Source organism: Cervus canadensis, chromosome 21 (assembly GCF_019320065.1).
Source record: "Cervus canadensis isolate Bull #8, Minnesota chromosome 21, ASM1932006v1, whole genome shotgun sequence".
NCBI classification, from domain to species: Eukaryota; Metazoa; Chordata; class Mammalia; order Artiodactyla; family Cervidae; genus Cervus; species Cervus canadensis.
The window spans coordinates 49,660,921-49,684,793 of NC_057406.1; the positions used below are offsets into that span (position 1 = coordinate 49,660,921).

General features: G+C 44.1%; 1 protein-coding gene and 1 long non-coding RNA gene across 2 annotated transcripts in view; both read left to right on the top strand.

Annotated features, from left to right (window-relative positions):
- Positions 1-14,789, top strand: part of DRAM1 (DNA damage regulated autophagy modulator 1) — a 34,814-nt gene extending 20,025 nt beyond the window's left edge. The window contains exons 4-7 of the mRNA XM_043441011.1: positions 4,053-4,230; positions 8,145-8,203; positions 11,157-11,249; positions 11,843-14,789. Of these exons, the coding sequence (XP_043296946.1) occupies positions 4,053-4,230; positions 8,145-8,203; positions 11,157-11,249; positions 11,843-11,887 (375 nt within the window). The 3' untranslated portion in view covers positions 11,888-14,789. The remainder of the gene's footprint in view (positions 1-4,052; positions 4,231-8,144; positions 8,204-11,156; positions 11,250-11,842) is intronic.
- A 999-nt stretch (positions 14,790-15,788) lies between these two features.
- Positions 15,789-23,405, top strand: LOC122423607. The gene is made up of 3 exons (XR_006264190.1): positions 15,789-16,046; positions 18,691-18,982; positions 23,208-23,405. It is a non-coding gene; the product is annotated as an uncharacterized LOC122423607 (long non-coding RNA).
- The last annotated feature ends 468 nt before the right edge of the window (positions 23,406-23,873 follow it).

Here is a 23,873-nt window from a genome sequence, read left to right on the forward strand (position 1 = left end):
TCGAACCTATGTCTCCTGTATTGGCAGGCAGATTCTTTTACCACTGAGCCAACGGGAGAACCCAGAAACAAATCTTTATCATTTGAAAGTCAGTCTTGGGAGAGATGGGGTGCATGTATGTATGGCTGTGAAAAGGAGCATGCTTCAGCCCCTGCTGTGGGCTCTGGATGGCTCTCTGCTCTTACTGAGGTGGTTTAATGTGCTGGGAGAGCTTCTGCAGTCACTGTAATGATTTCATTAACAGCATGAACATATTTCTGCATGTGAGCATGTGTATATTTACTGATGCTGCTGTTTGAACCTCTGTGTTCAAAGAGAAACATATGATCTCTTCCTTTCACAGATGAGGATCTAGGTACATAGAGGTGAAAGAATCTGCTGAGGATTACTCAGCTAATCAGTTGCAGGGCCGACATATGGCCTTATTGGAGCATGTTAACTTATATGATGACTACTGAAGAGTCTGCTTGATCTATTCTTACTGTGTCAAGGGTTGGAAAAGCACTTTGTTTATTTGGCCACGCTGTGTGGCTTGAGGGATCTTAGTTCCCTCAGCAGGGATCGAACCCGTGCCCCCTGTAGTGGAAGCACAGAGTTCTCACCACGAAACTGCCAGGAAATTCTGCCTACTTATTTTTATTCTAACGTGTGGATTCCTATGATTCCAAGGTCTCTTTCAGGGAAAGCGTGGGACCTCTTTGTCAATGGAGACAATATTTTATATCTTTAAAAAGTATTGAATTTCAAAGGAGTACTCAGTTACGAGTACTGGCCTCACAGGGTTATTGCTGGGATGCAATGAGACAATGCGCAGTACCTCGCTGTCTACTTGGCGGTCATCACTTGGTGATGGTCATTGGTCCATCACCAGAGGCCAGCACCCTAGAGGGTCTGCTCTGCCATTACCACTGTCCCTTTGTGGCCACAGCGTGGAAGTTACTCCTAGAGGGCTTATAGTTCTGCCCAGGAAAACTCCTTCAACCATTGCCCCACCAGACGTGAGTTGATCTTGTGTGATGCTTACTTTCTTAAGAAGGGGTCAGCCTTCAGTGCTGGCTGGCTGACCAAGTCCACTAAAGCCGCAGCAGGAGGGCGCCTCCCCCCAGCGTGGACCTGGGAGGCCCCCGCCTGCACCGTTTGCTGTCCCCCTGTTCTCTCGTGTCTGCAGGCATTAGACCATCGTCAGAGAGCCCGCTGCCTCACCTGCCCCTCGCGGGCATCAGGGAATCACCTTGTCTGCCCTGCTCCTGGAGGAAGCCATCTGTCGTCCTCGTTGCTTAGTCGCTAAGTTGTGTCCGATTCTTTGTGACCCCGTGGACTGTAATCCTCCAGGCTCGTCTTTCCTCCGCTGTCTCCCGGAGTTTGCTCACGTTCATGCTGTCTGTGAGGGGAGACTATACTAAAGTGCCCTGGGAAGCCCAGCGCTGGGTTGTGGGGGGTGAGGCACCCTCCCCCGTATGACACAGAATCTTCCGGACAGCCCAGGGCAGGGATGTTCCTCCCAGCTCGACAGCCAGCGTGTTTTTGTTTGGGGTGTTACAAGTCCACAGCTTCCAGTGTTTCCCTCTTAACACTGGCCAAAGGGGACAGCCAGAGCTGCAGCTCTCTGGAGCAAAGCCTATAAGGCTTCCGGGGGGGCATCTGCAAACTTGGTTTGCTTCTGGCTCTGTTGAATTTTCCTACTCTCGTTGTCTCATATGAGGAAATAAGGGCTTCCCAGGTGGCTCAGTGGTAAAGAACTTGCCTGCCAATGCAAGAGACATAAGAGACATGGGTTTGATCCCTACGTCAGGAAGATCCCCTGGAGGAAGGCATGGCAACCCACTCCAGTATTCTTGCCTGGAGTACCCCATGGACAGGATCACAAGAACTTCAGGCTTCCTTAGTGGCTCAGAGAGTTAAAAATCTGCCCGCAATGTAGAAGACCTGGGTTCAATCCTTGGGTTGGGAAGATTCCCTGGAGAAGGGAGGTGGCAACCCACTGCAAAATTCTTGCCTGGAGAATCCCATGAACAGAGGAGCCTGGTAGACTCCAGTCCTTAGGGTTGCAAAGAGTTGGACACGATTGAGCCACTTAGCACACACGCATGAGGAAATAAACACCAATGTTGCCACACTGTCTTGTGGTAAAGCCCCTTGATGACATTTCCTTTTAATGATTGTGTGCATTTTACATTCCGTAACAAACAGCATTTAGTGAAGTTTTCTAGGTGATGGACATTTATGAAAACATTTCATGCTTTACTTGTATAATTCTAATAACGACCTCAGAAGACAGTTAGTAGTTTGTCAATGGAGACATGGAGACACAGAGAGGTTAACAGTCTCCCAAAATCTCATGAATCATGAAAGGCAGAGGTCACCTTTGAATCGAAGCAGTCTGCCCAGAACCTCTAGGGAAGAGTTAATGTCAAGGCCAGAATGAGGCAAAGTCTGTGAGAAAAAAAGCATGTATACAATTCACAGCTCTAGTGTCAGAAAGCACGATGGAAAAGACATTTTTTTAATGGAAAGGTGATGAACTGGAAAGTTATAATTTGTTTGGTGGAGTGTGGTGTGAATTGTTCAGTGGGGGACAGTATGTCCTGTGTGATATCCCGCCAGGCCATTCTCACACTAACGCAACATCACAAGTGATGCGGGTGTCTATGTTTAAACCATAAAGGGCAGACTTTAGGAAGAAGACTTAGGTGGTTAGATAATTACACTTTTGGTTCCCTCTAAGGCTTCTGTGAAGTTATTATATCTTCATAAAGGCCAGAAATAGAATCTCTAACTTTTCCTGAGAGCAAAGTGTTTACTTTGTCATTGGGCCCATAAATATATCTTTACAACTTCCTTGTTTGATATCCTGTAATTCATTTTCGGCCTGCTGTGAGCAAACCAACATGAGCAGTTATCTCAAGATTTAGAGATGTGAGGGCAAGTGAGCAAGTTGAGTGGTGGTTTTTCCTGAGTGGGAGGAAACCTCATTTATCAGAATCTCACAGCCAGCTTTCTCTCCTGCGGGTGACGGATGGCTGTATTTTGGTGTGTTCTCACCAAGCAACCTCTGTCGATGCTTTTGTGTCCCTCACAAAGTCTCCTTTTTGGAAAAGTCGTTTCCCGAGGTTGAATCCTGTCCATAGTCCAGTTTTCTCTAGTGTTACTATTAGGTTGTCCAAAATGTTCATTTGGGTTTTTCCGTACGGTCTTACGGAAGAAACTATGAATTTTTTGGTCAACTCAATATCTTTTAAATTAATAAGAGAGTTTCAAAAAAAAAAAAAAAGGTTTTCATCTTAACCTCTATGCAAAATTCATGTCTGATCTGAGTCATTTCCCTTCTGAAAGGCATCTTGGATGAGAGAATATGTATTCCACCATGAAAAAGGCGCACTGGAAATACAGCTCCTGCTAAATTGAGGGCCTTTGGACCTGACTTCATCAGGGTTAATGTGGGTCTCTTGGAGTTTGCAGAAGAAGATGCAAAAGGATGTGTTGAATTGGCCAGGGTTGAGGAAGCAAATTTCCTGATAGTGCTAGTTAGAGGGGTGGGGTGGCCGTGGAAAACAAAGTATGTAAATTCCGGATTTGATTTGCTTACCAGCATGAAAAGAAAATGGACAGTGGAAAGTACCAGGATTCTCAGAAGATGCTTCCTAAAATAACCTCAGGGCCTTCGCAGTAGATGCTTCATCTTTTATTTATCTTTCCTTTATCAGTTGTGCCTAAGATTCAAGGGGTGAAAAGAATATGTTTTTCTTATTTCTTTTATGTTTTTTGTTTAATATGGGCTTTCACACCCCCCTGCCCAGTTTTATTAAGATACTGTTGCTGAACCAGGCCCATTTTGCCCAACTCGCAGCAAGCCAAGGGTATGCTGTGGAATAACCAAGTTGCTGGCATTTTACTTCAATGCTGGAAAGGCCTTGGTCATCTTCTGTAAGCCGCTGCCTTTTCCCAAGACGGGGTGGGTGCCTTTGTGATGCCTGGTGGGACGAGAAGCCCAGAGTGTGCGACTCTGGATGTGCGTGGAGTTAGTAACAGCACGTGTGTGATGCTCTCTCTAGGAGCTGGCCGTCCCCGTGGTCCACGACGGCGGTGCCCTTCTGGCGTTTGTCTGCGGCGTCGTGTACACACTCCTGCAATCCGTCATCTCCTACAAGTCCTGTCCCCAGTGGAACAGCCTTTCCACGTGCCACGTGCGAATGGCCATCTCTGCTGTGTCCTGCGCGGCGGTCATCCCCAGTATCCTTTGAGCGTTTGTCAGAGTCCGCGCGGCCCGACGCCCCCTTCACCTCACTCCTGTTCCCCCAAAATGGAGACAGCGAAGGCTGACGGCCAGGTGTCAGCAGGCTTCAGAAGAACGACTGGGCAAATCACAAGGAAAATAGCTCAACCTTGTCTGGTTAAATCAAAAGAATCTTTGGGGAAAAGAATGGTGTGAAACGAAAATGGAAAAAAAGTGTCAGAGCACTTCAGTCTCTGTTTACTTTCCTTCACCAGGGTCTGTTTCATGAGCCGTGTGAAAATATGTATTTTTCTTTGTAGTGGTTGGCTAAAGACATCAAATATTGATATTGTACTTAAAGTAATAGCCCAGTGGATTCCCAAGAAGCCAGACTGTGATTAGAGGGTTTGATTTACTTGTCTGCAATAAGAGGTTTTAAAAAGCTCTATACTATTTATTTCTAAGTCATTTAAAACACATTTAGCCTTATCTTTTCACCACTGATTTCATTTTCAAAATGAACTTTTTTCTATGTCAACAATGTGAAAGGAAAATATAAATTTATCATACTTATGTATTCTGACTTAGAAGAAAAGAAAAACCAACCCTTCTTTTTTGTTGTTCTCTTTCTCATTCTTTCTTTTCCTTTTTTCTTTCCCCCAAGAGGTATTTGACAAAATAAAACTGGTCTTTCAGGGAAAAGATGCAGGAAATTGAAAATTTCCCATTTCTCAAAATATCATCTGCAGTCATATTGAATACTGAAGAGTCATTAAAAACTGATGATTGCTGTCAGATTATTGGAAAGCAGCAGCTATTTTATTAGCACTGGTTTTGTTCATCTGGGTTGGGTTGTGGTATGTGGTGGACAAGCTTGAGTAAAAAAAGCATGGCGTCCTCATGTGCTTTTAAGTATTAAGCCTTGCATTTCTCTTTCAAAATGGAAGCTATACAAAATGTGAAGTCTAAGGATTGTTTGGGATTTTGTTTTTGTCATTTAGGGAAGGAAATATTTAATTATAAAAATTTCTAAGCACAGAGGAACGAAATCCTAGTGTTGAGAAATTTAACAAATTATAACTTTGGTTCCTAAGTTAGTTCCTTCTCTGTTTCCTTATCCTATTTATGTATCGAAGACATTCATGCTTTCTCTTGACACCTATCTCCTCAAAACTTCTAAGTTGTATTAGTTGTCGGATTTATAAAACCATTTGTAAAGTTAAAAACAAAATTTCTCTATGCAGGAAAGCTTTCCTTGCTTCCAACTTTGGAGACAGATCTCTAGGTATTAAAATGAAAGAGTTTTAATAGAATTAGCATTTCAGGCCAGAGTTTTACATACTAATTGTTCCCATTTCTAGAAGTTCCTAGGAGCCATGCTGAGGGGTGGAATCCCCGAACAGAAGCAGGTTGATCCAATTAATTTGAACAAATGCACCCATATGAAAAAAGTCTGTCGTCTTAAACATTAGCATCATGGATTTATATTTCCTTACAAAGCTTTTCAAGCATCTTTTATTTTTTTTTAATTTTTATTTTTTTTTCAAGCATCTTTTAAATGTCCTGTATTAGTTTCATGAAACAGCCTCATTTGACCCCTGAAGAAACCGAGGCCTGGGGTCATGCTTCTAAGCCCGTCCCGGTAAATTGTCCATCTTGCATCCAGCTTCTGCAGCTTTCAGAAGGCTTCACAAAATCATTAATGATGCAAAGGCCAGGTTCCTTTTCTTGAGACATGTAATCTGAGGCTGCCTGTTTCTCCAACCTCAGTTTTACACTTTCTCCCCTTGTGTGTGGCTCTTCGCTGTTGTCTGCGTCTGCTGATGCCCTTCTCTTACCTAGATAACCTTCTCCACCTTGTCTTTCTAGAACTGAGCTGTCTGGCCAGCACAGTCGCCGCTGGCCACACGGGGCTGGGGAGCACATGAAGCGTGGGTAGTCTGTGCAGAGGTGGGCTGTAAGTGTGAAACACCAGATGTCAGAGACTTAATGAGAAAAAATGTAAACCATCTCATTAATAATTCTTTGTAGTATCACATGTTGAAATGAGAACATGTTTGGTATATTGGGTTAAGTAAGCTATGTTAAGATTAATTTCATTAGGTCCTTGTTTGTTTTTGCCAGTGTGGTTGCTGTAATGGAAAACTTGCAGTTATAGGCCTGAGTTTCTGTGGGATAATGCTATTTATTCTAGCTCACGTGCTGTGTGCTCAGTCCTGTCGGACTCTTGCGACCCTGTGGACTGTGGCCTGCCAGGCTCCTCTGTCCATAGGATTTCCCAGGCAAGAATACTGGAGTGAGTAGCCATTTCCTCCTCCAGGCTGTCTTCCCAACCCAGGGATCGAACCTGCGTCTCCTGTATTGGCAGGTGGGTTTTTTACCACTTGAGCCACCTGGGAAGCTGTCCTAGAGAGCTCCTCAAACCTCACAACTTATTATTGTTGTTGTTTTTGGCGGTGCTGCCTTCACCAGCCAGATATCTAATCTTCCCTCTGAGTCATCACTGCACTCTATTCTTTTCTCCCGGGGTCCATCAAGGCTGTGATGTTTCTGGGAACTGAGACCAGCTCTGTTTTGCCAGAGTTTTCTCCACCTCTCCACCTTCTCCCCAGCATGGTACTTGATGGGACTAAAGGTGAGGTAAAGAATTAAGTGAAAGAATTCAGAGAATTAAGCTATTAGAAACAGAAGGATGGTCATGACATGATCAGGGGACCTTCGACGCTCTCTACTTTTACTTTGAGAAACTGAGAAGTGTTAAGAATGGCAAAACATGGGAGGTGGGGAAGGGCAGGGAGAGAGAATGCTGACTCTAAATTCAGAGGAGGTGCTCAGCTTGGCATTAATTGACGCAACACTTGGAATTCTTAACTCTTTGCAAAAGCTTTTTCATTAAAGAGCATCCCCATTACTTCTCTAGCTTTCTTTTGTCTTCCAAGTTCAATCAAAATGGTTGCAACCATCTTTGTGCAGACAGTTTTGTCCACCTTGCTCTGTAGCCTCAGTTTCTGGGTTTATTAGGCTGACCTCTCAGGGTTTGTCTTTCATCCCTAGGTCAGATGTAGGATGTCAGGTGTAGGACGTATCTCTTTGATTTGTAAACCCTTTGGGCCAAGGACTAGGGGCTTCCCAGGTGGCGCTTGTGGTAAAAAAATCCACCTGCAATGAAGGAGACTAGAGTTTGATCTCTGGGTCAGGAAGAACCCCTGGAGTGGGGGTTATGGCAACCCACTCCAGTATTCTTGCCTGGAGAATTCCATGAACAGAGAAGCCTGGTGGGCTACAGTCTATAGGGTCACGCAGAGTCGGATACGACTGAATCGACTTAGCACACGTGCGCGCACGGGCCAAGGGTTAAGGGCTCTACTCATAGCCAGTTACTCAGTGGATGAAGTCTGTTTTGTTTTGTTTTTTTTAAACAATAATACCTTAACTTGCTGAAGCTTATTTTTGTATATGAGCCTTGGTACTTTGTAATGATTTGGTACTTTGAAATGTTAATTTTTCCTTGAAGCTATTGCCTTGAACATAATATTTTAAGGAAGAATTTTAGTTGACATTTTAATTTAGGGAAAATAGTATTTTAGGGAAAGAGTACTCCAAAATCCCCCATATTAGACTGCCGTGTCAGTCATTTTGAGCAAATTTAAACAACAGGGTCAAGCAAAATGTAGCCACAGATTAAAAATCTTCTATACATAACTGCCAAAGTGTTGCTAAGGAAGGACTATTTCCATGTTGTATTTAAACTTCTGTCCTAATCAGACTTAAGGTTTGAGATGGTAAGAAGCTGATATAACTGGTTTGATTGTAAATATGTTGGTACTAGCATTTGAACACTGTGTAATGGTTGTATTATTAGAAGAATAATCTAGTCTTTAACACTAAAGGACCTAGTCTGCAGTTGCCTTAACCAATTCCCCCTTTTTAGTGATTGCCTGCGCTTCACTAATTTCTATAACCAAGCTGGAGTGGAATCCGAAAGAAAAGGTAAAATTTAAGTTGTTTTAAATGTGACTGTCAAACCTGGTTCCTGCATTTTCAAAATTATTTTAAAAAATTTGAATTTCTAATTCTGTGTTAGACCTTTCAACCATTGAGGCTTAGTGAAAGAAGTGAGATGGAAGGGCAGGGAAATGATGTCAGTGAAGGTGTGTGGGGGTCAGAGGAAGCAGACATGCAAAGCAGACGGGGCATCTGCTTAGTAGTTTGTGCACGTCTTTAAGGGGTGGGCAGAGAAGGCTCACGCTTGATGTAGGTGATCAGAATAAGCCTTTGAAGGCTTTTGAACAGGAAAGTAAATGAAAAGAATATTATTGGATGAGTATCATTAGTCAGAAGCAACCCCTGGGATGGATTGAAGAGGAGAGAGCCCAGAGGTAGAATGGCAGGAAGAAGGTAGTTCCACTAGATTAGATTTCAAATCAGGATTCACCTACATTGGAATTAGTAGCAGGAGAATGGAAGGAAATGAAGTGAAATGACTTTGAAGCTTTTGTCTTGGGTGAACTGAAGAACGTGTTCTCATGAACAGATTCGGTTCCTAACAGGAATTAATGATTCCATGGGGGGAAATGGATGGGTTTGGTTTTAGAATAGCTGAATCTGAAGCTGCAGTGAAACAGCGAGGAGAAATGTCCAGTTAGCGGGGACAGAGCCGTCAGAGCATGGGGTGGAGTGACAGGTAATTTCCAGACCAAACGTGGGAACAGGAGAAATCAGATGTTTTGAACTGAGATCAGCTCATGCCCTTAGTTAACCTACAGAGAGATGGGAGTTACTGAGGAGCAGAAGTTTTTTCCCAAGACAGAGGTGGAGTTACTGCTGCTTCTCGAAAAGCAGTTTCAAGGACTTCTCTGGTGGTCTATTGGTTAGGACTCTGTGCTTCCACTCCCGGGGGGCACGGATTTGATCCCTGGTTGGGGTCTAAGGAAGGATTTTCCACCATTACAAAGGATTCTGGCAGGTGATGGAACCCGGCAGGAGGCAAGAGAGAGAGTGAAGATGGTGAGGACCAGCCAGGCAGAAATTAGGAGGAAGACGTTCTTCCTGAAAAGGAGAGGTCACAGCAGAGCAGCCTCGGGTGTATTTTACTTTTTAACCACTGGGGGGAGTCCTTCCACCACAAATCAAATGAAACAAGTCTGCTGCTGGGAAAGATTAAATAATCCCCCGACAGTTAAAAACCCCCTTTTTTCCCCCATTCATTTTCTGTCTTAAAAATGTGGAAAGTATCTGATTTTTCTGTTCACTCCAAAAATTGCTATCCCACTCATATTGCCTTCTGTTCCCAATATCCACAAATGCAAAGAAAATCCTTTACATCAATTCACGGACTAGAATGTGGTGCCCGAGTCTGGACCCCCGCTTCAGTGCCCTGTCATTAACGTCATGCTACAGATATCCTCCCCTCCCCCCAGATTCTGCTTCTGTTTGGATAAGCCATCTTCACTGTCCAGGGATGACGTGAGATGGGGTCAATGTTGTAGTGCCTGTCACCTTCGAAAAGGACGTGGCCCTGGTTCTTGACCGCCCAATATAGCTGGTCACGTGCTCCCCGGGGGCCTGGGGGCCTGGGTGAGAACAGCGGGTGGATGCAGCCCTCTGTGGGGAGGGGGGAGCAGTGGTATCAAGTTTGATGCACCTTGGTGAGATCTTTGTGGTGGAGCGAAGAAAAGAACCCGCCTGTGATCTAGCACATTTGTTTGTTCACCTTTGTAACGGACAGCAGAGCAGACTGAAGCAGGAAGAAAATACGGGTTATGATCTGAAATCAGAGGGCTGCAACTGATGACAGCCCACAGGCTAGTTTGGCATGTGGGCTGAAATCAGAATGTGGACAAGCATTTTTGACTTGGACTGTAGAAGTATTTAAAAAGGTTTCTGTTTATCATTTTTTAAAAGATTTTTTTTATGTGAACCATTTTTTATAGAGTCTCATTGAATTTGTTACACTATCACTTCTGGATTTTTTTTTTTTTTTTAAGGTTTTGAGTGTTTTGGCCCTGAGACCTGTGGGATCTTAACACCCCCTGCATTGGGATTTTAACCACAGAACTACCAGGGAGGTCCCGAAAAATGCTTCTAAAGTGGTTTCCAGCACTTAACAAATCAGGGAAGATATCTTTCTCTCTGTCTCTGACACACGCCGTGGACTTTTTTTTTTTTTTATCTCAAAGTAACACTGGGGTCGTATTTTCACATCTGGCAAGAATGGAACAGAACAGATGAGGCATGGGCTCCCCATTGTCCCTGTCTTTTTGCAACCATCAGTTTCATTTCTTTTTCCTGGCCTCCAGAGGTAGCCAACTTTGGAACCCCGGCTGAAGCCCTTCTGGTTCATGCCTTCCACCTTCTCATTCCTGTCCCCAAGAAGAGAAGTCTCAATGTTAGCCTTCGCCCTGTAGCTGTGCTAACCTTATAACGCCAAGCGGGCCTGTTGTCTGAACTGACGTTTTCTGTAGCAACAGAGAAACACAGAAGCCAGTCTCCTTTAGATGCACACCAGATCTTAGGAGTAACCACACAGATGCTAGATAGGTGTTTTTCAAGCCTGCCTTTCAACTGTGGGGTTCCCAGCGGTGGGAGAACCCGTCATGCTTTGTATGGAGAGTTCTTTCTTCTACTGAGTCCACATTTGCTCCCCACTCTCGGCCATTTTGTGGTCCTTCTGCCTGTTGAAATTTCACAGACAAGTTGTAAAGCCAGAGTGTGTAAGAACCAGGGAAAACGTTGGGGTTATGGTGTTCACGTTCTCGCTGGGCAGCTGCACCGATGCACAGCCTTGCGGCCTTGCTCACCGTGTGTCCTCCGGGGGTTGGTTTATGCTCACTGGGCAGCTTCTTCCTCTGGCCCGCCCTGCCCATTGTTATGTCAGCATGTCCACCCAGGTGAATGCATGTGGGCTCAATTCTGTTTCTTTTGTTGTTGTTGTTGCTCTTAGGATTATGTATATCACGTGGTGAGTGCGATCTGTGAATGGACAGTGGCCTTTGGTTTTATTTTCTACTTTCTAACGTTCATCCACGATTTCCAGGTTGGTATTTATCCATTCACATGTTATAAGTTACTGGTGACGAGGGTTAGTAGGAAGTCATAGAACATTTCTTGCATTAAAGAAACATAAGAGCATTAGCTTTCTTTTTTACCCTTATGTGTTTGGGAAAAAAAAAAATTTGCAAGTATTGTGCAACTTAGTGTATTCCCAAAGGAAAGCATCTTGAATAGTTCTCCCAAACAAGGAAATATTCATCTGTCCCCTGCCATTTGATGCTTATGGTCATAGATCCTGGGTATTTACTTTGTGAGGAGGTCTCACTTACAAGTTCCAAATAACAGGAAATATGTCTTTTCTTAAAAATAAAAGTGTGTTGTTGAAAAATGTTCTGAAGGCGGAGAGAAGGTGGGACCTTGTCAGATTTGGCAACAGGGAAAGTCCTGCATCTTGAAACAAGTGAATTATTAACTAAAAGGTTACAGAAAGCCAAGAAAATTCTTGAGGACCCAACTCAAGCTCACTACAAACCATAGTGAGATCATCTCTGAGGGGGTGCAAAACCCTTAGGAGTTTCAGAGCTGGCAGTGGTGTTGTTTACCTTCTTTTAAACCTTTTTTTTTTTTTTTTAATAGAGTGTCACCTTAAGAATATCCACAGAAATCAATGGTGATGTTTGAAGAAGGAAGAACTCTATTTCACTCGGTGGAAGTGGCAGACAATTCCTGGAAGTGGTAGAGGACAGACAGGGTTTTAACGCTGCCCTGTGTGGGATTCATCTGCAGTACATCCAGGACTTGAATTTCTTTTAAGAATTCCCAATAGTTGTACTATTTCCAAAGGTATGTTTTCCTAGAGAATGTAGACCATTTATGACATTGTAGCAATGTTTTTATAACTTTCCAAGTAGACACTATTTTGTATTAACAAATTTCTGACAGGCAAAATAAGGTGTTCCAGCAAATGGAGACCTCTTATTTTTATACAAATTCTGTTTTTGTTAATTTGTCTCTGTGTGAATGATTTGTGGAGATACACTAACTGAGGAATTCATTCAAAAGTAAAATCAGGGGATGTTCTTTTTGAGATTTTATTTTTAGAGAATGCACTGTATAATTTTATATCTTATGAGCATTTCTAAATTTCAGTTTAAAATGATCATTAAGATTTAGTTAATAAACTAACACTAACTAAGAGACTGATTTTTAGATGAACCAAGCAAAAAGCTTCTATCGAAAGGCCTTAAGACCACTATGCACATTAACTCAGTGACCATGGAAGACCTCGGTTTTGACATTCCGTCCCCCGCCCGCTGGGCCTCCCTGCTCACAGAGACCCAGCTTTTACCCTTGCTGCTAACCGATGGCAGTCTGTAGTGATGTGTTCCAGGTGGGATGGATTCAGCCAGGCAAGTTAGAAATCAAATCCTTCTAACAACCAGCGTGAAATGGAGGTGAGCAATGAACAAGAAGAACTCACTGGATTCCAGAGTGATGAGGGGAGGGTGGGGAGTGTGTCTCAGGGAACATCCGAGGAATGCGGGATTATGGGAAGGAGACTTGCTCAATCCTAAACCTCCGCAGAAACCAACCTGCGAAAAGCATTACACATTCCACTTACAGAGCTGCCCTTTATTGTTACTGGCATAACTCGACAGGCTGTCTGACTCAGAAGCCGCACCACACATCTCGCATTCCTTTCTCGCCAGTCCACGGCAGCCGGGAGTGCAGGTCTGAGAGGGGAGGGAGGGGAGCACGGTGCGGGATGGAGTTTCTTTGCTTCTCTTCTTCATCCTCACGGCTGGATGTCTGCACTTTATGAAATGTGAAGCCGCTCCTTTGCTCAGTAACAGCACATCATGAATGACGAGTGAAAAGCGAGTCTTTCCAGAGGAAGAAGTGGGTCTTGAGATGCGAAGGTTTAAAAGTGGAAGAGAAGGAGCTCACCTTTAGGGACCCTCCAAACCAGAAACCCACATCTGGCCAAGAGGGTCCAGACGTTGAGGGCTCATGCCAAGGGCAGAGCAGCTCACTTGGCCAGCCATGGAAGAAGGAGGCTCAGTAGTGGTCAGCCCCCTCTGCAAGGACAGACTCTATCCCCGCTGAGGGTTCGGTGAGACTGAGACCCACCTCTGGGTCAGGGGTGACTTGGAACTGAAATGCTGGTTACATCTGTGTTCTGCAGAGGAGGAAAGCCACTTACCTTTGCTGTGGAACCAGCAGTAGAATGAATCCAGGGTTGGGTCTCCTTGGAACAGACTGTTGTTATCAGCCCTTCTTGACACATTCATTGTCATCCTTCATTTCTGTGTCTCTCTGCATGATTTAGATTGGGAGCTCCTTGAGGGCAGAAGTCTGTGCCTTAATCTTTGTTACTCCAGCATTTACCAGGCTGGCTCCTGGCACACAGTAGGTACTTAATAAATAAAAACTCAGTGAATGCATGAATAAGGGCGTGAGCAAGTGGAGACATGGCTGGTGGATATTTGTAGTACTGCTTAATGAGATTTTCTCTGGTTTAATGAGGTAATAAATAGTCTATGTCACCTTAAAGTATTGACTGTTTTGCTTTGTGTGCTGTAAATGTTTCAGTTGTTTGGGCGTCTCCACTCTATGACGACTCTCTTCATCCCGGACAGTTATCACAGAAATTGTTCCATGGGCTAGACCAAACGCTATACCTGGCTTAGCAAACCGAGAACGCCCAAACTCACTCCGGACAATCACGTTCTGCTGATTTCATGAAATCTCCAAAGCTGGCCTCCTCCATATTTTGGTATTATTTCTGATTTCCATGAACTTGCATTTCCTTGGACCTCATGGCTGAAAGAGTAAAATAAAATGAAATATTTCTTTATTTTAGTAATCTATGTCTCTGTTAAATGATAATATGTCAACTTGGTACTACTATGAAGTATATTTATTCAGGAAAGTACTCTAGCTCCACTTGGATTCTATAGAGGTAGAGTTTAAATCTTATTATTATTATTTAAAAAAAATTTTGGCCATACCATGCGGCATGTGGGATCTTAGTTCCCTGACCTGGGATTGAATACTTACCCACTGCATTGGAAAGTGGAATCTTAAACACTGGACCTCTGAGGAAGTCCCAAACCTTATGTTTTCTTGATTCATGGAGTTTTGCATGTGGGCAGGATGGCTCATCTTTGTAGAGATTTTTGAATAGTAGTATCAGAAGTTTGCACATAAATCCAACTCAATGTTGTTGAAAGAAAGAGAGGCATCTATTGATTCAAGTTATGAGAGGTCCTGAGGTGGAGCTGACTATAGGGATGGCTGGGTCAGAAGGTCACCAGGACTCCATCTATTCTCTCCTTCTCTCTGTTGACATCATTCTCAGGCAGGCTTTCCCCTTGATGGCCATGAGATGGCTTCTGGAAGCCCCAGGCTACAAACTGTCCAGTGGAATGAGAGGGCTTCCTAAAAGTTGTAACCAAAGCCCTCCAGTTGAAACTCACTTTCTCTGGGGATCGGGATGGGGAATAAGTGTAAATCTATGGCTGATTCATATCAATGTATGACAAAACCCACTGAAATGTTGTGAAGTAATTAGCCTCCAACTAATAAAAAAATTAAAAAAAAAAAAAAAAAGAAACTCACTTTCTCTGATTGGCTGCCTTGGGTCACATGCCCATCCTGTCGCCCAGGGGAGTGCAGTGCTCTGATTGGTCAGACCGGTGTCACGTGTTCACCCCTGGAGGATGGAGGGGTCCACACCACCCAAACGCTGATGGTGCTGGAAAGTCGTTTCTCAGAAGAAAGGGCTGGGAAACGGGTCTTGCACCGACATAAGGCTCCAGATTCCACTATAGAATTCAGTCCTCCCTGACCCCAAAGGCCAGAAAAACCGGCCCAACCCGATTCAGAGTAAACCAAACTCTACCGGCTGCCAATCTTTTCAGGTTAACAAATAATAATAAATGTAAGGCATATAGGCAATCAGTTTGCCTTCAGTTAACTTCAAAGTCATGTTTATATGTTTTCAAAGTTCTTGTGTTCTTATTTAATCTCTGTGAGGTTAGTCAGACAGTTAATTGTCACATGTTTCAAATGAAGAAGCTAAGGCAAAAAAAAAAAAGAGAAGTTCAGTGACCTGTAAGGGGTTCTACTGCCACAGATTCCAGTCTGGGTCTCTTGTTTTCCTGATTAATAATCAAGTGCATCTCCTCTGCCCCCTAAACACTAACAGAGGATTCCACAGAAATTGCATTTCATAAACCAAATTAAGTGCATCAGTGTTGTGCTGTGTCTGGATTTCCTAACATCCCTTACATGTGGCCTGGTCCCATGTTCCCATTTTTCACTCAGCTGGAGACGCCCTGGTCTGGTATTTGGGGCCTGGAATGAGGAAGGGGCAGTGGGAGGAAGATAAGTGGTCTTCACTCTCTCCCACTGCCTGATTCTGGCAAGCCTGTAAGCCCAGCCGTCTCCCCACACACATACTCTTGGTCTGGCTCTGAATGCCCCGCATTCTCCAGGCCAGAATGTCATACATCTGCATCCTGTCTGTTGCACAAGAGAGCAAGCAACCGCAGCCTCAGGCCCTGGAGGAGAAGTTTCTGATGCTCCTGGGTCACCCCCAGCAGATCCATCTTCTAAAATGAAGGGCAGCAGGATGCCAAAGTCGCGTTGGGGGTGGTGGCAACCTACAGAATCGATGCTTGGAAAATGCTGACAGGGCTACCAGCCATCTGCCCTGTGGTTTGGGCCAGGGTGCCGTGAGATGATGCCTGGGAAACCTGCAGCCTAGGCAGTCCCTCAGTGATGCGCAAAGCCCTCCATCCCCGGAGCCGGCTCCACCTCTGGACTCTTCAGTTACGTGAGTCTTTCTTTAACTTTGGTAGACGCGGGCTGGATTTCTCATGCTTATTCCTAGAAGAGCCCCGATTTATACAAACACTCAAGAGTTCTAATATGCAGATATAGCAAACTATTGTTTCCTGGACTTACTGTGCTGGGGTGGAAAGATAATTTCTAGATAAGCGGCCATTCAGCCGTTCCTCACTCGCAGTCCTTCAACTCTGAATCATGTTTTCTTATTTTTAAAATTTTGAATCAGTCATATATTGATGCGATTCAAACATCAAAACAATATAAAAAGGTCCTCTGTGAAGAGCCTTTGTACTTACCTCTTCCCACACTTAATTCACCCCTCTTCTGGCAGATAGCCCCTTTCAATGAAAATACAAGCAGAAACATACCTTTAAAATGATTTCCCTTTTAATTTCTTTCCCAAATGTAGCATACCTTGCAAACAGTTTTGAGCCTGCCTTTTTTGACTAGGCGGTGTGTCTCAGAGATACGTCCTTACCAATACATAGCTTCTTCGTGTTTCTTTGTTCTGTTTTTTACCCCTGTATAGTATTCCATGTGCCATCCTTTATCTAACAAGTCCCCTGTTTGATGATCAGTCATGTGGTTTCCACACTTTGCAATTACAAGTGAATGACCTAGTACATACAGCATTTCACACGGTTGCAAGGACATCTGCAGGAGAAATCCTGTACGTGGGAATGGTGGCACCCATGGGAACTGCATCTGTGATTTAACAAATGCTGTCATCTTGCCTTTGGAGCCTCTTTAATTCAGCATTTTTGGTTGGAAAATCTTCCCAGCTATTTCGCCCTTTCATCCAAACTGGGGATACTGATGGTAAATTCACCTTTTCTGGGCAACTCATTCATTCATCACGTGGATTCTGCAGTACAGGGTATGGGGCAGAGACCAGCTGACTCTGTCACTGCTCTTCTACAAACCCCTCTTCCTTCCCCTTTTTATCTAAGCTCCCAAGGCAGAGAGGGCGAGGCTGTTTGCTCCCCTCTCTGCAAACAGAACCCCATCCCTGTCTTCTACCACCTCCTCTCTGGTGCCCGCTCTCCTCCTGTCCATGGTCAAGAGCATCTCCATCTCAGTTCAGTTCAGTCACTCAGTCATGCCTGACTCTGTGACCCCATGGACTACAGCACGCCAGGCCTCCCTGTCTTTCTCAACTCCCGCAGCTTTCTCAAACTCAGGTCCATCAAGTCAGTGATGCCATCCAATCATCTCATCCTCTGTCGTCCCCTTTTCCTCCTGCCTTCAATATTTCCCAGTATCAGGGTCTTTTCAAATGAGTCACTTCTTCACATCAGATAGCCGAAGTATTGAAATTTCAGCTTCAGCATCAGTCCTTTCAATGAATATGCAGGACTGATTTCCTTTAGGATTGACTGGTTTGATTTCCTTGCAGTCCAAGGGACTCTCAAGAGTTTTCTCCAACACTACAGTTGAGAAGCATCAATTCTTTGGCACTCAGCTTTCTTTATGGTCCAACTCTCACATCCATACACGACTGCTGGAAAAACCATAGCTTTGACTAGATGGACCTTTGTTGGTAATGTCTCTGCTTTCTAATATGCTGTCTAGGTTGGTCATAGCTTTTCTCATTCTCTCTTGGGTTTTTCTTTGTGATCTTGCACTTCTGTCTCTGCCTCTTCTAATCTTGTTCGTTTTCCATCCACTTTCTCTTTTGGGATCTCTTTGAAGGCCCGCCACTTCACCTACACTTCCTTACGGTCTGAGAACATTTTGCTTTTATAGACATCAGTCATCAATCACCATATTCCCTTTCCTCTTTCTGGCAAGCTGACTCATTACAGAACCCAGGGGAATTCACAGGCTTTTGGTCCTCCGTAACCTTACAGCTTGGTGGTCAGTGTGGAATGACCAGTGAGTGGGGAACAGGGGGCACAGCGAGAGAGAGATTCCAGCTTTGAGAAACATAACTTAGAAATAATGGGCTTAACCTATTATACAGAGTGAAGTAAGCCAGAAGGAAAAACACCGATACAGTATACTAACGCATATATATGGAATTTAGAAAGGTGGTAACGATAATCCCACATGCGAGACAGCAAGAGACACAGATGTATAGAACAGTCTTTTGGACTCTGTGGGAGAGGGCAAGGGTGGGATGATTTGAGAGAATAGCATTGAAACATGGGTGTTATCATATGTGAAATGGATCACCAGTCCAGGTTTGATGCATGAGACAGGGTGCTCAGGGCTGGTGCACTGGGATGACCCTGAGGGATGGGATGGGGAGGGAGGTGGGAGTGGGTTCAGGATGTACACCCATGGCTGATTCATGTCAATGTATGGCAAAACCACTACAATATTGTAAAGTAACTAGCCTCCAATTAAAATAAATAAATTTATATTAAAAAAAGAGAAATAATAGGCTTTATAGATGGCCTACCTTGATACAGGCCCTTGATCCATCATTACACCATAACCCACAGCATCCATGAGGGTTCGCTCTGGGTGTGATGCACATTCCATGAGGTTTGACAAATGTGTAGTGAAACGTATCCACTATTGTAGCATCAGATCAAATACTTTCACTGTCCACAAAATCCTTTTTTCATTTTGAAAAGGACAAAATTGGATTTACCTATGGGGAGACAGTGTTCACTTTTTTTCAGTATTTTTCAGGTATCCAGGGACTTTTGCTTAACCACCAAGAACATGTTTTTACTTGCTTGCATTATTACTCATGTCCTGTTAATACTGACTGAGCATCCAACAACTGCAAAGACGATGTGAGAAGGCGATCATCTCATAATTAGCCCCATTTTACCACCAAGGAAATGAAGGTGCGTGCTGTGAGGTTTTCACCCGGCAGGTACCACCCTAGTGATGACGCTTCAAACCCAGGGATGTGACCCCAACAGTCAGCCTGCCCACCAGGACCGTGTAGTTATCATCTGTTCCCACGTGAGTATGAGTTAACTTATCAGCGTCTGTAGGATCACACCACACAAGGCCTTGAGGGGGTGAAATCCCTAACCTAGCGAGTTTAGAAAATGCAGTGCCTGTTTTGCTGCTTCCAAGGATGAATCCTGGTAGTGCGCTGTGCTGCCAAGACTGGCGGCTGGGCGGGGTGGCAGGGAGGGGCAGTGGGGGTACACAGAGGCAGGGCTGCGGTGCCCGCCGGTCTTCAGGGGGAGTTTGGGAGGAGCTCTCCCACGCCATGCACGGCCGCTGGGCAGTGACGAAAACGGCTAAGGAGTCCATGGGGCCGCGGGGCTGCAGGCTAGGGGTAACTCTTAGTATGCCAAGGCTCCGGTGGCTGTGAGGGTGGTTTCCTAGGTCTCTGAGGTCTTGGTATCTCTTGCTTCTGGTTGGTGCATTAAGACAGGCTTGGGGCTAGAAACATCTGCTCTCTACGAGCCAAGGATGCAGTCATAGTAGGGAGAAGAGGAGAGACCACTTAGGCTGCCCCCAACTGGGTAACAGAAGTCCTCACATGTGGCAGACCAGTGGGCTTGGCATTCGACCTCCGGCAGGCGACGTGGATGTAGGATGTAGAGTTCTCAGAGCCTCTAGCAGCAGCAGAAGGGTCTCAGGGCTTGGAGTCCTGGGTTCCAGCTCTCTTACTTATCAGGCTAATACTAGCACAAGTGATAGGAATGCCTGGAAGACAAAATTCACCTTCCAGAACAACCCTATTGCTCAGGGTCAGACCAGAGAAGCAAGTTTCGGGTACCACTCAAGATATCTGATTTAGGGCGAAGAGTGATGTAGTTAGGGTTGGCCAGCGATCTGACAGCTGCTAACATAACCTTTAACACGTGTATTAAAATGAATACTGAACTTAGTTCAGTCTGTCATTTCCTCTTAATACTTGAAAAGCCACAGTTTTGTTTGAAAGTTCCCCCCAAAGGCTCTAGCTAGTGAATTTATTCTTCTGCTTGACTGCACTTGGAACTCTGAAGTCAGAGCCACCTTGAAACTGAAACCAGGAAAATCCCTGGTCTCTCTGGCCAGGAGAAGAAGCAAAGGTATATTCTGAAGTTTATTAAATAATTACCCAGTTGTTGACATGTTGTAGGAGGAAGAAAGAGCTGAGGTGCTGGCAAGTAGGAATAGAGATTAGTTAGGATTTTGGGTCACGGGGCTTATAAAGGTGGTAGAACATTCCGGTGTTCCCTGACCTTTGGCTCAAACCAGGGCACGTCTTCTTGTGAGTAGACTCGATTCACCAGGCCGTGGCGTGCAATGCCGTTATTTTGACTGTCTGAACGACCATGGCCAGCTTGGATCCAGTTAATGCTGAAGATACTCAAAAGTCTTTAGCTGTCGGGAGCAGATGTGGCAGTGACTTGAAAGGAATAAAATAAGTGAGAAACAAAAGTTGGAATTGGCCATTTCGAGTTCCATCTGCAGTCAGTGTGAATGGCAGATGAGGGCAGGTTTCCTAATGAACGGTCCTGAGACTAATTAGCTTCCGAGGCTCAGAGTAGGAGGATAACCCTTTCCCTCAGAATTCCCCAGACTTCAGCCATTTCTGTGTCTCCTTTGCGATTTTTGTGATGCTCTTAGTGCGATTTACTGAATGCTTGTCATTGACTTAACTATGTTTTATTTTTATTTTTTTGATTGAAGCACAGTCGTTTACAACGTTGTGCCAATCTCTGCTGTACAGAAAGTGACTTATTTTTACACATACATATATATTCTTTTTTAAAAATACTCTTTTCCATTATGGTTTAATCCCAGGAGACTCAATATATTTCCCTGTGCTATGCAGTGGTACCTTGTTGTTTATCCATTCAAAAATGTAATATTTTGCATCTACCACCCCCACATTCCCAGTCTGTCCCTTTCCCTTTATCCCTCTGCAACCATAAGTCTAATCTCTATGTTTGCGAGTCTGTTTTGTAACAGACTCTATGTTTTGTGAGTCATTTGTGTCATATAAGTGATTTCATATGGTGTTTGTCTTTCTCTTTCTGACTTACTTCACTTAATATGGTAATCTCTAGTTGCATACATGTTGCTGCAAATGGCGTTGTATGTTAGTCACTCCGTCGTGTCCGACTCTTTGTGACCCCATGGACTGTAGCCCGTCATGCTCCTCCATCCATGAGGATTCTCCAGGCAAGAATACTGAGTGGGTTGCCATTTCCTTCTTCAGCAAATGGTATTATGTTGTTCTTTTTAATGGCTGAGTAGTATTCTATTGCATACATGTATCACATCTTTATCCATTCATCTGCTGATGAACATTTAGATTGCTTACATATCTTGGCTATTGTGAACAATGCTGCTATGAACATAGGGGTGCATATATCTTTTTTAATTATAACTTTGTGTGGGTATTTCCCAGGAGTGGGATTGCTAGATCTTCTGGTAATTCTATTTTTAGTTTTCTAAGGAACCTCCATACTGTTCCATAGAGACTTGAACTAATTTACATTCCCACCAACAGTGTAGGAGGGTTCCCTTTCCCCACACCCAGTTTAGCACTTGTTAACTTAACTATTTTTATTTTAAAGAGAAACAACTTCTCCCACAGCTTTTTCTGGACTGCCTGGTTGGTAAATGGTATTACCATTCACTGGGTCGCTCAAGGTAGAGACACTCTGCTCCTCACCCCCACCTCATGTTCTGTTAACTTCATCTCCTATGTACAGGGTTAAAAGATAATTATCATCCAAACCAGGGCATTCTGTAAATAAAAGTGACATTTTTAATAAGTGTGCCAGGAATAAACTGGGTCTGTGGGAAGCAAATGGGGACTGTGTCGTTAATCATCTCTATGGCCATGAATCCTCTTCCTCCTTCCCATTCCCACCATCACTATCTTAGTGCAGGCCTTCATAATTATTTGCTTGGACTAGTGCAATAGCTCACTATGGTTTCCTTGATTTCATTCTTGGTTCTTTCCAACACATGTTACACACCGCACATACATACATATGTGTTATATCAGCCTCTTAAAATCCTTCAGTAACTCCCCATAGCTTCAGGATAAATTTCAAATTCCTTAGTATGGTTTACCAGGCTCTTCACAGATCTGGTTCTTTTTTATCATTCCAACCTGTGAGCTCATTTATTTATTCATTCATTCAACATTTATTGAGAGTTATTCTGGGTTGGCACCATGCTAAGTTCTGGAATATAACAATAAAGGAGATGGCTTTCTGCCCTCAAGGTATTTATAGTGGAGAGGAGAAACAGCCAAAGAAACACTAAAGAAGGAAGAATGTGCAGTGGTGAAGTACTACCCTTTCTGACCCCACTGCTCAAGGGACCGGGAAGCTTGATAGAAATGCAGAGTCCTAGGGCCCCAACTCAGACTCATTAAATCCAAATCTGCGTTTTAATAAGACGTGTAGGTGATTGGAGTTAACACTAGTTTGCAAATCTGGGTCTGTGGGACCATGCTAGTTGAAGAGCTTGGTTTGGGTCCTCAGGGAGGGTCATGCCCAGAAGGAGACTTGAAGGAGGAGACAGTTTGCTCAGTGGAGGCGAGGAGGGAAAAGGGATTCACCTGTGCTGTGGCACCGAGGCAAGAGAACATCAGCTGTTTGGTGGGAATTGGGCTTTCCTGGTGGTTCAGATGGTAAAGAATTCACCTGCAGTGTAGGAGACCTGGGTTCGATCCCCAGGTCAAGAAGATCCCCTGGAGAAGGAAGGAAATGGCTACCCACTCCAGCATTCTTGCCTGGAGAATTCCATGGACAGAGGAGCCTGGAGGGCTACAATACATGGGACTCCAAAGAGTTGGCCATGACTGAGTGACTAAGACTTTCACTTCACACATTGTTCAGTATTTAGATTTGAGGTGGGAGCCTCATCTAACTCAGAAATACCCTTATTCAAGGGAGAAATTTGATCAATTTCAGCATCTCCATTTTTTCTTTGGGCCTATCTGGAAACCGTGATTTAGAATGTATACATTCATTCATAGAGACAAACAACAGAATAGAAGTGACTAGGAGCTCAGAGCGGGGCGGGGCGGGGGTGCGGGGAGAGGAGAATGGGGAATTATTGTTTAATGGGTACAGAGTTTCTGTTTGGGATGATGAAAAAGTTCTGGAAATGGATTGTGGTGATGGCTACATAACATTGTGAATATACTTAATACCACTAAAACTGTATGCTTCAAAATGGTGAAAGTGGCAGTTTTTAAGTTGTGTATATTTTATTGCAGTTAAAAAAAAGAATCAGTACTTTGGAGTCAAAGATTTGATTTTCAAGTTCCTGCTTTGACACCCCAGCAAGTCAGGTAACTTCTTGGAACCTCAGTCTCTTCACCTGTAAAATGGGAATAACGATATTACCTGCCTCATAGACTTGTCATGAAGATTCACTGAAGCAAAGCCCATAAGGTATTGGGGAGCATGTTGGGTTTTCCTTATGCCCATTAATGACATTTGCCAAGTATGTTCTTCTTTTGTTTATCAAAAAAATTTTTTAAAATTTTGACTGTGTTGGGTTTTTGTTGCAACTCTCAGCCTCTAAGAGCAGGTGGGCTCAGTAGTTGCTCAGTAGTTTGAGGACTTAGTTGCCTCATGGCATATGGGATCCTAGTTCCCTGACCAGGGATCGAACTGTGTCCTCTGCATTGGAAGGCGGATTCTTAACCACAGGACCGCCAGGGAAGTCCCTTCAAAAGCATGTTCTTGTATCTTCAGCACAATGCCTTGGCACAGCTAATCCTCTGCATCACTGCTATTTTCACTCCTTCCCCATCCTCTTTGAGATAGCAGTAGTTTCAACTGTAACTACACATTAGAGTCACCTGGAGAGCTTTGTACACCCCTAATGCCTGGAACAGCTAAATCAATTTCAGGAATAGAGCAGAAGCATCATTATT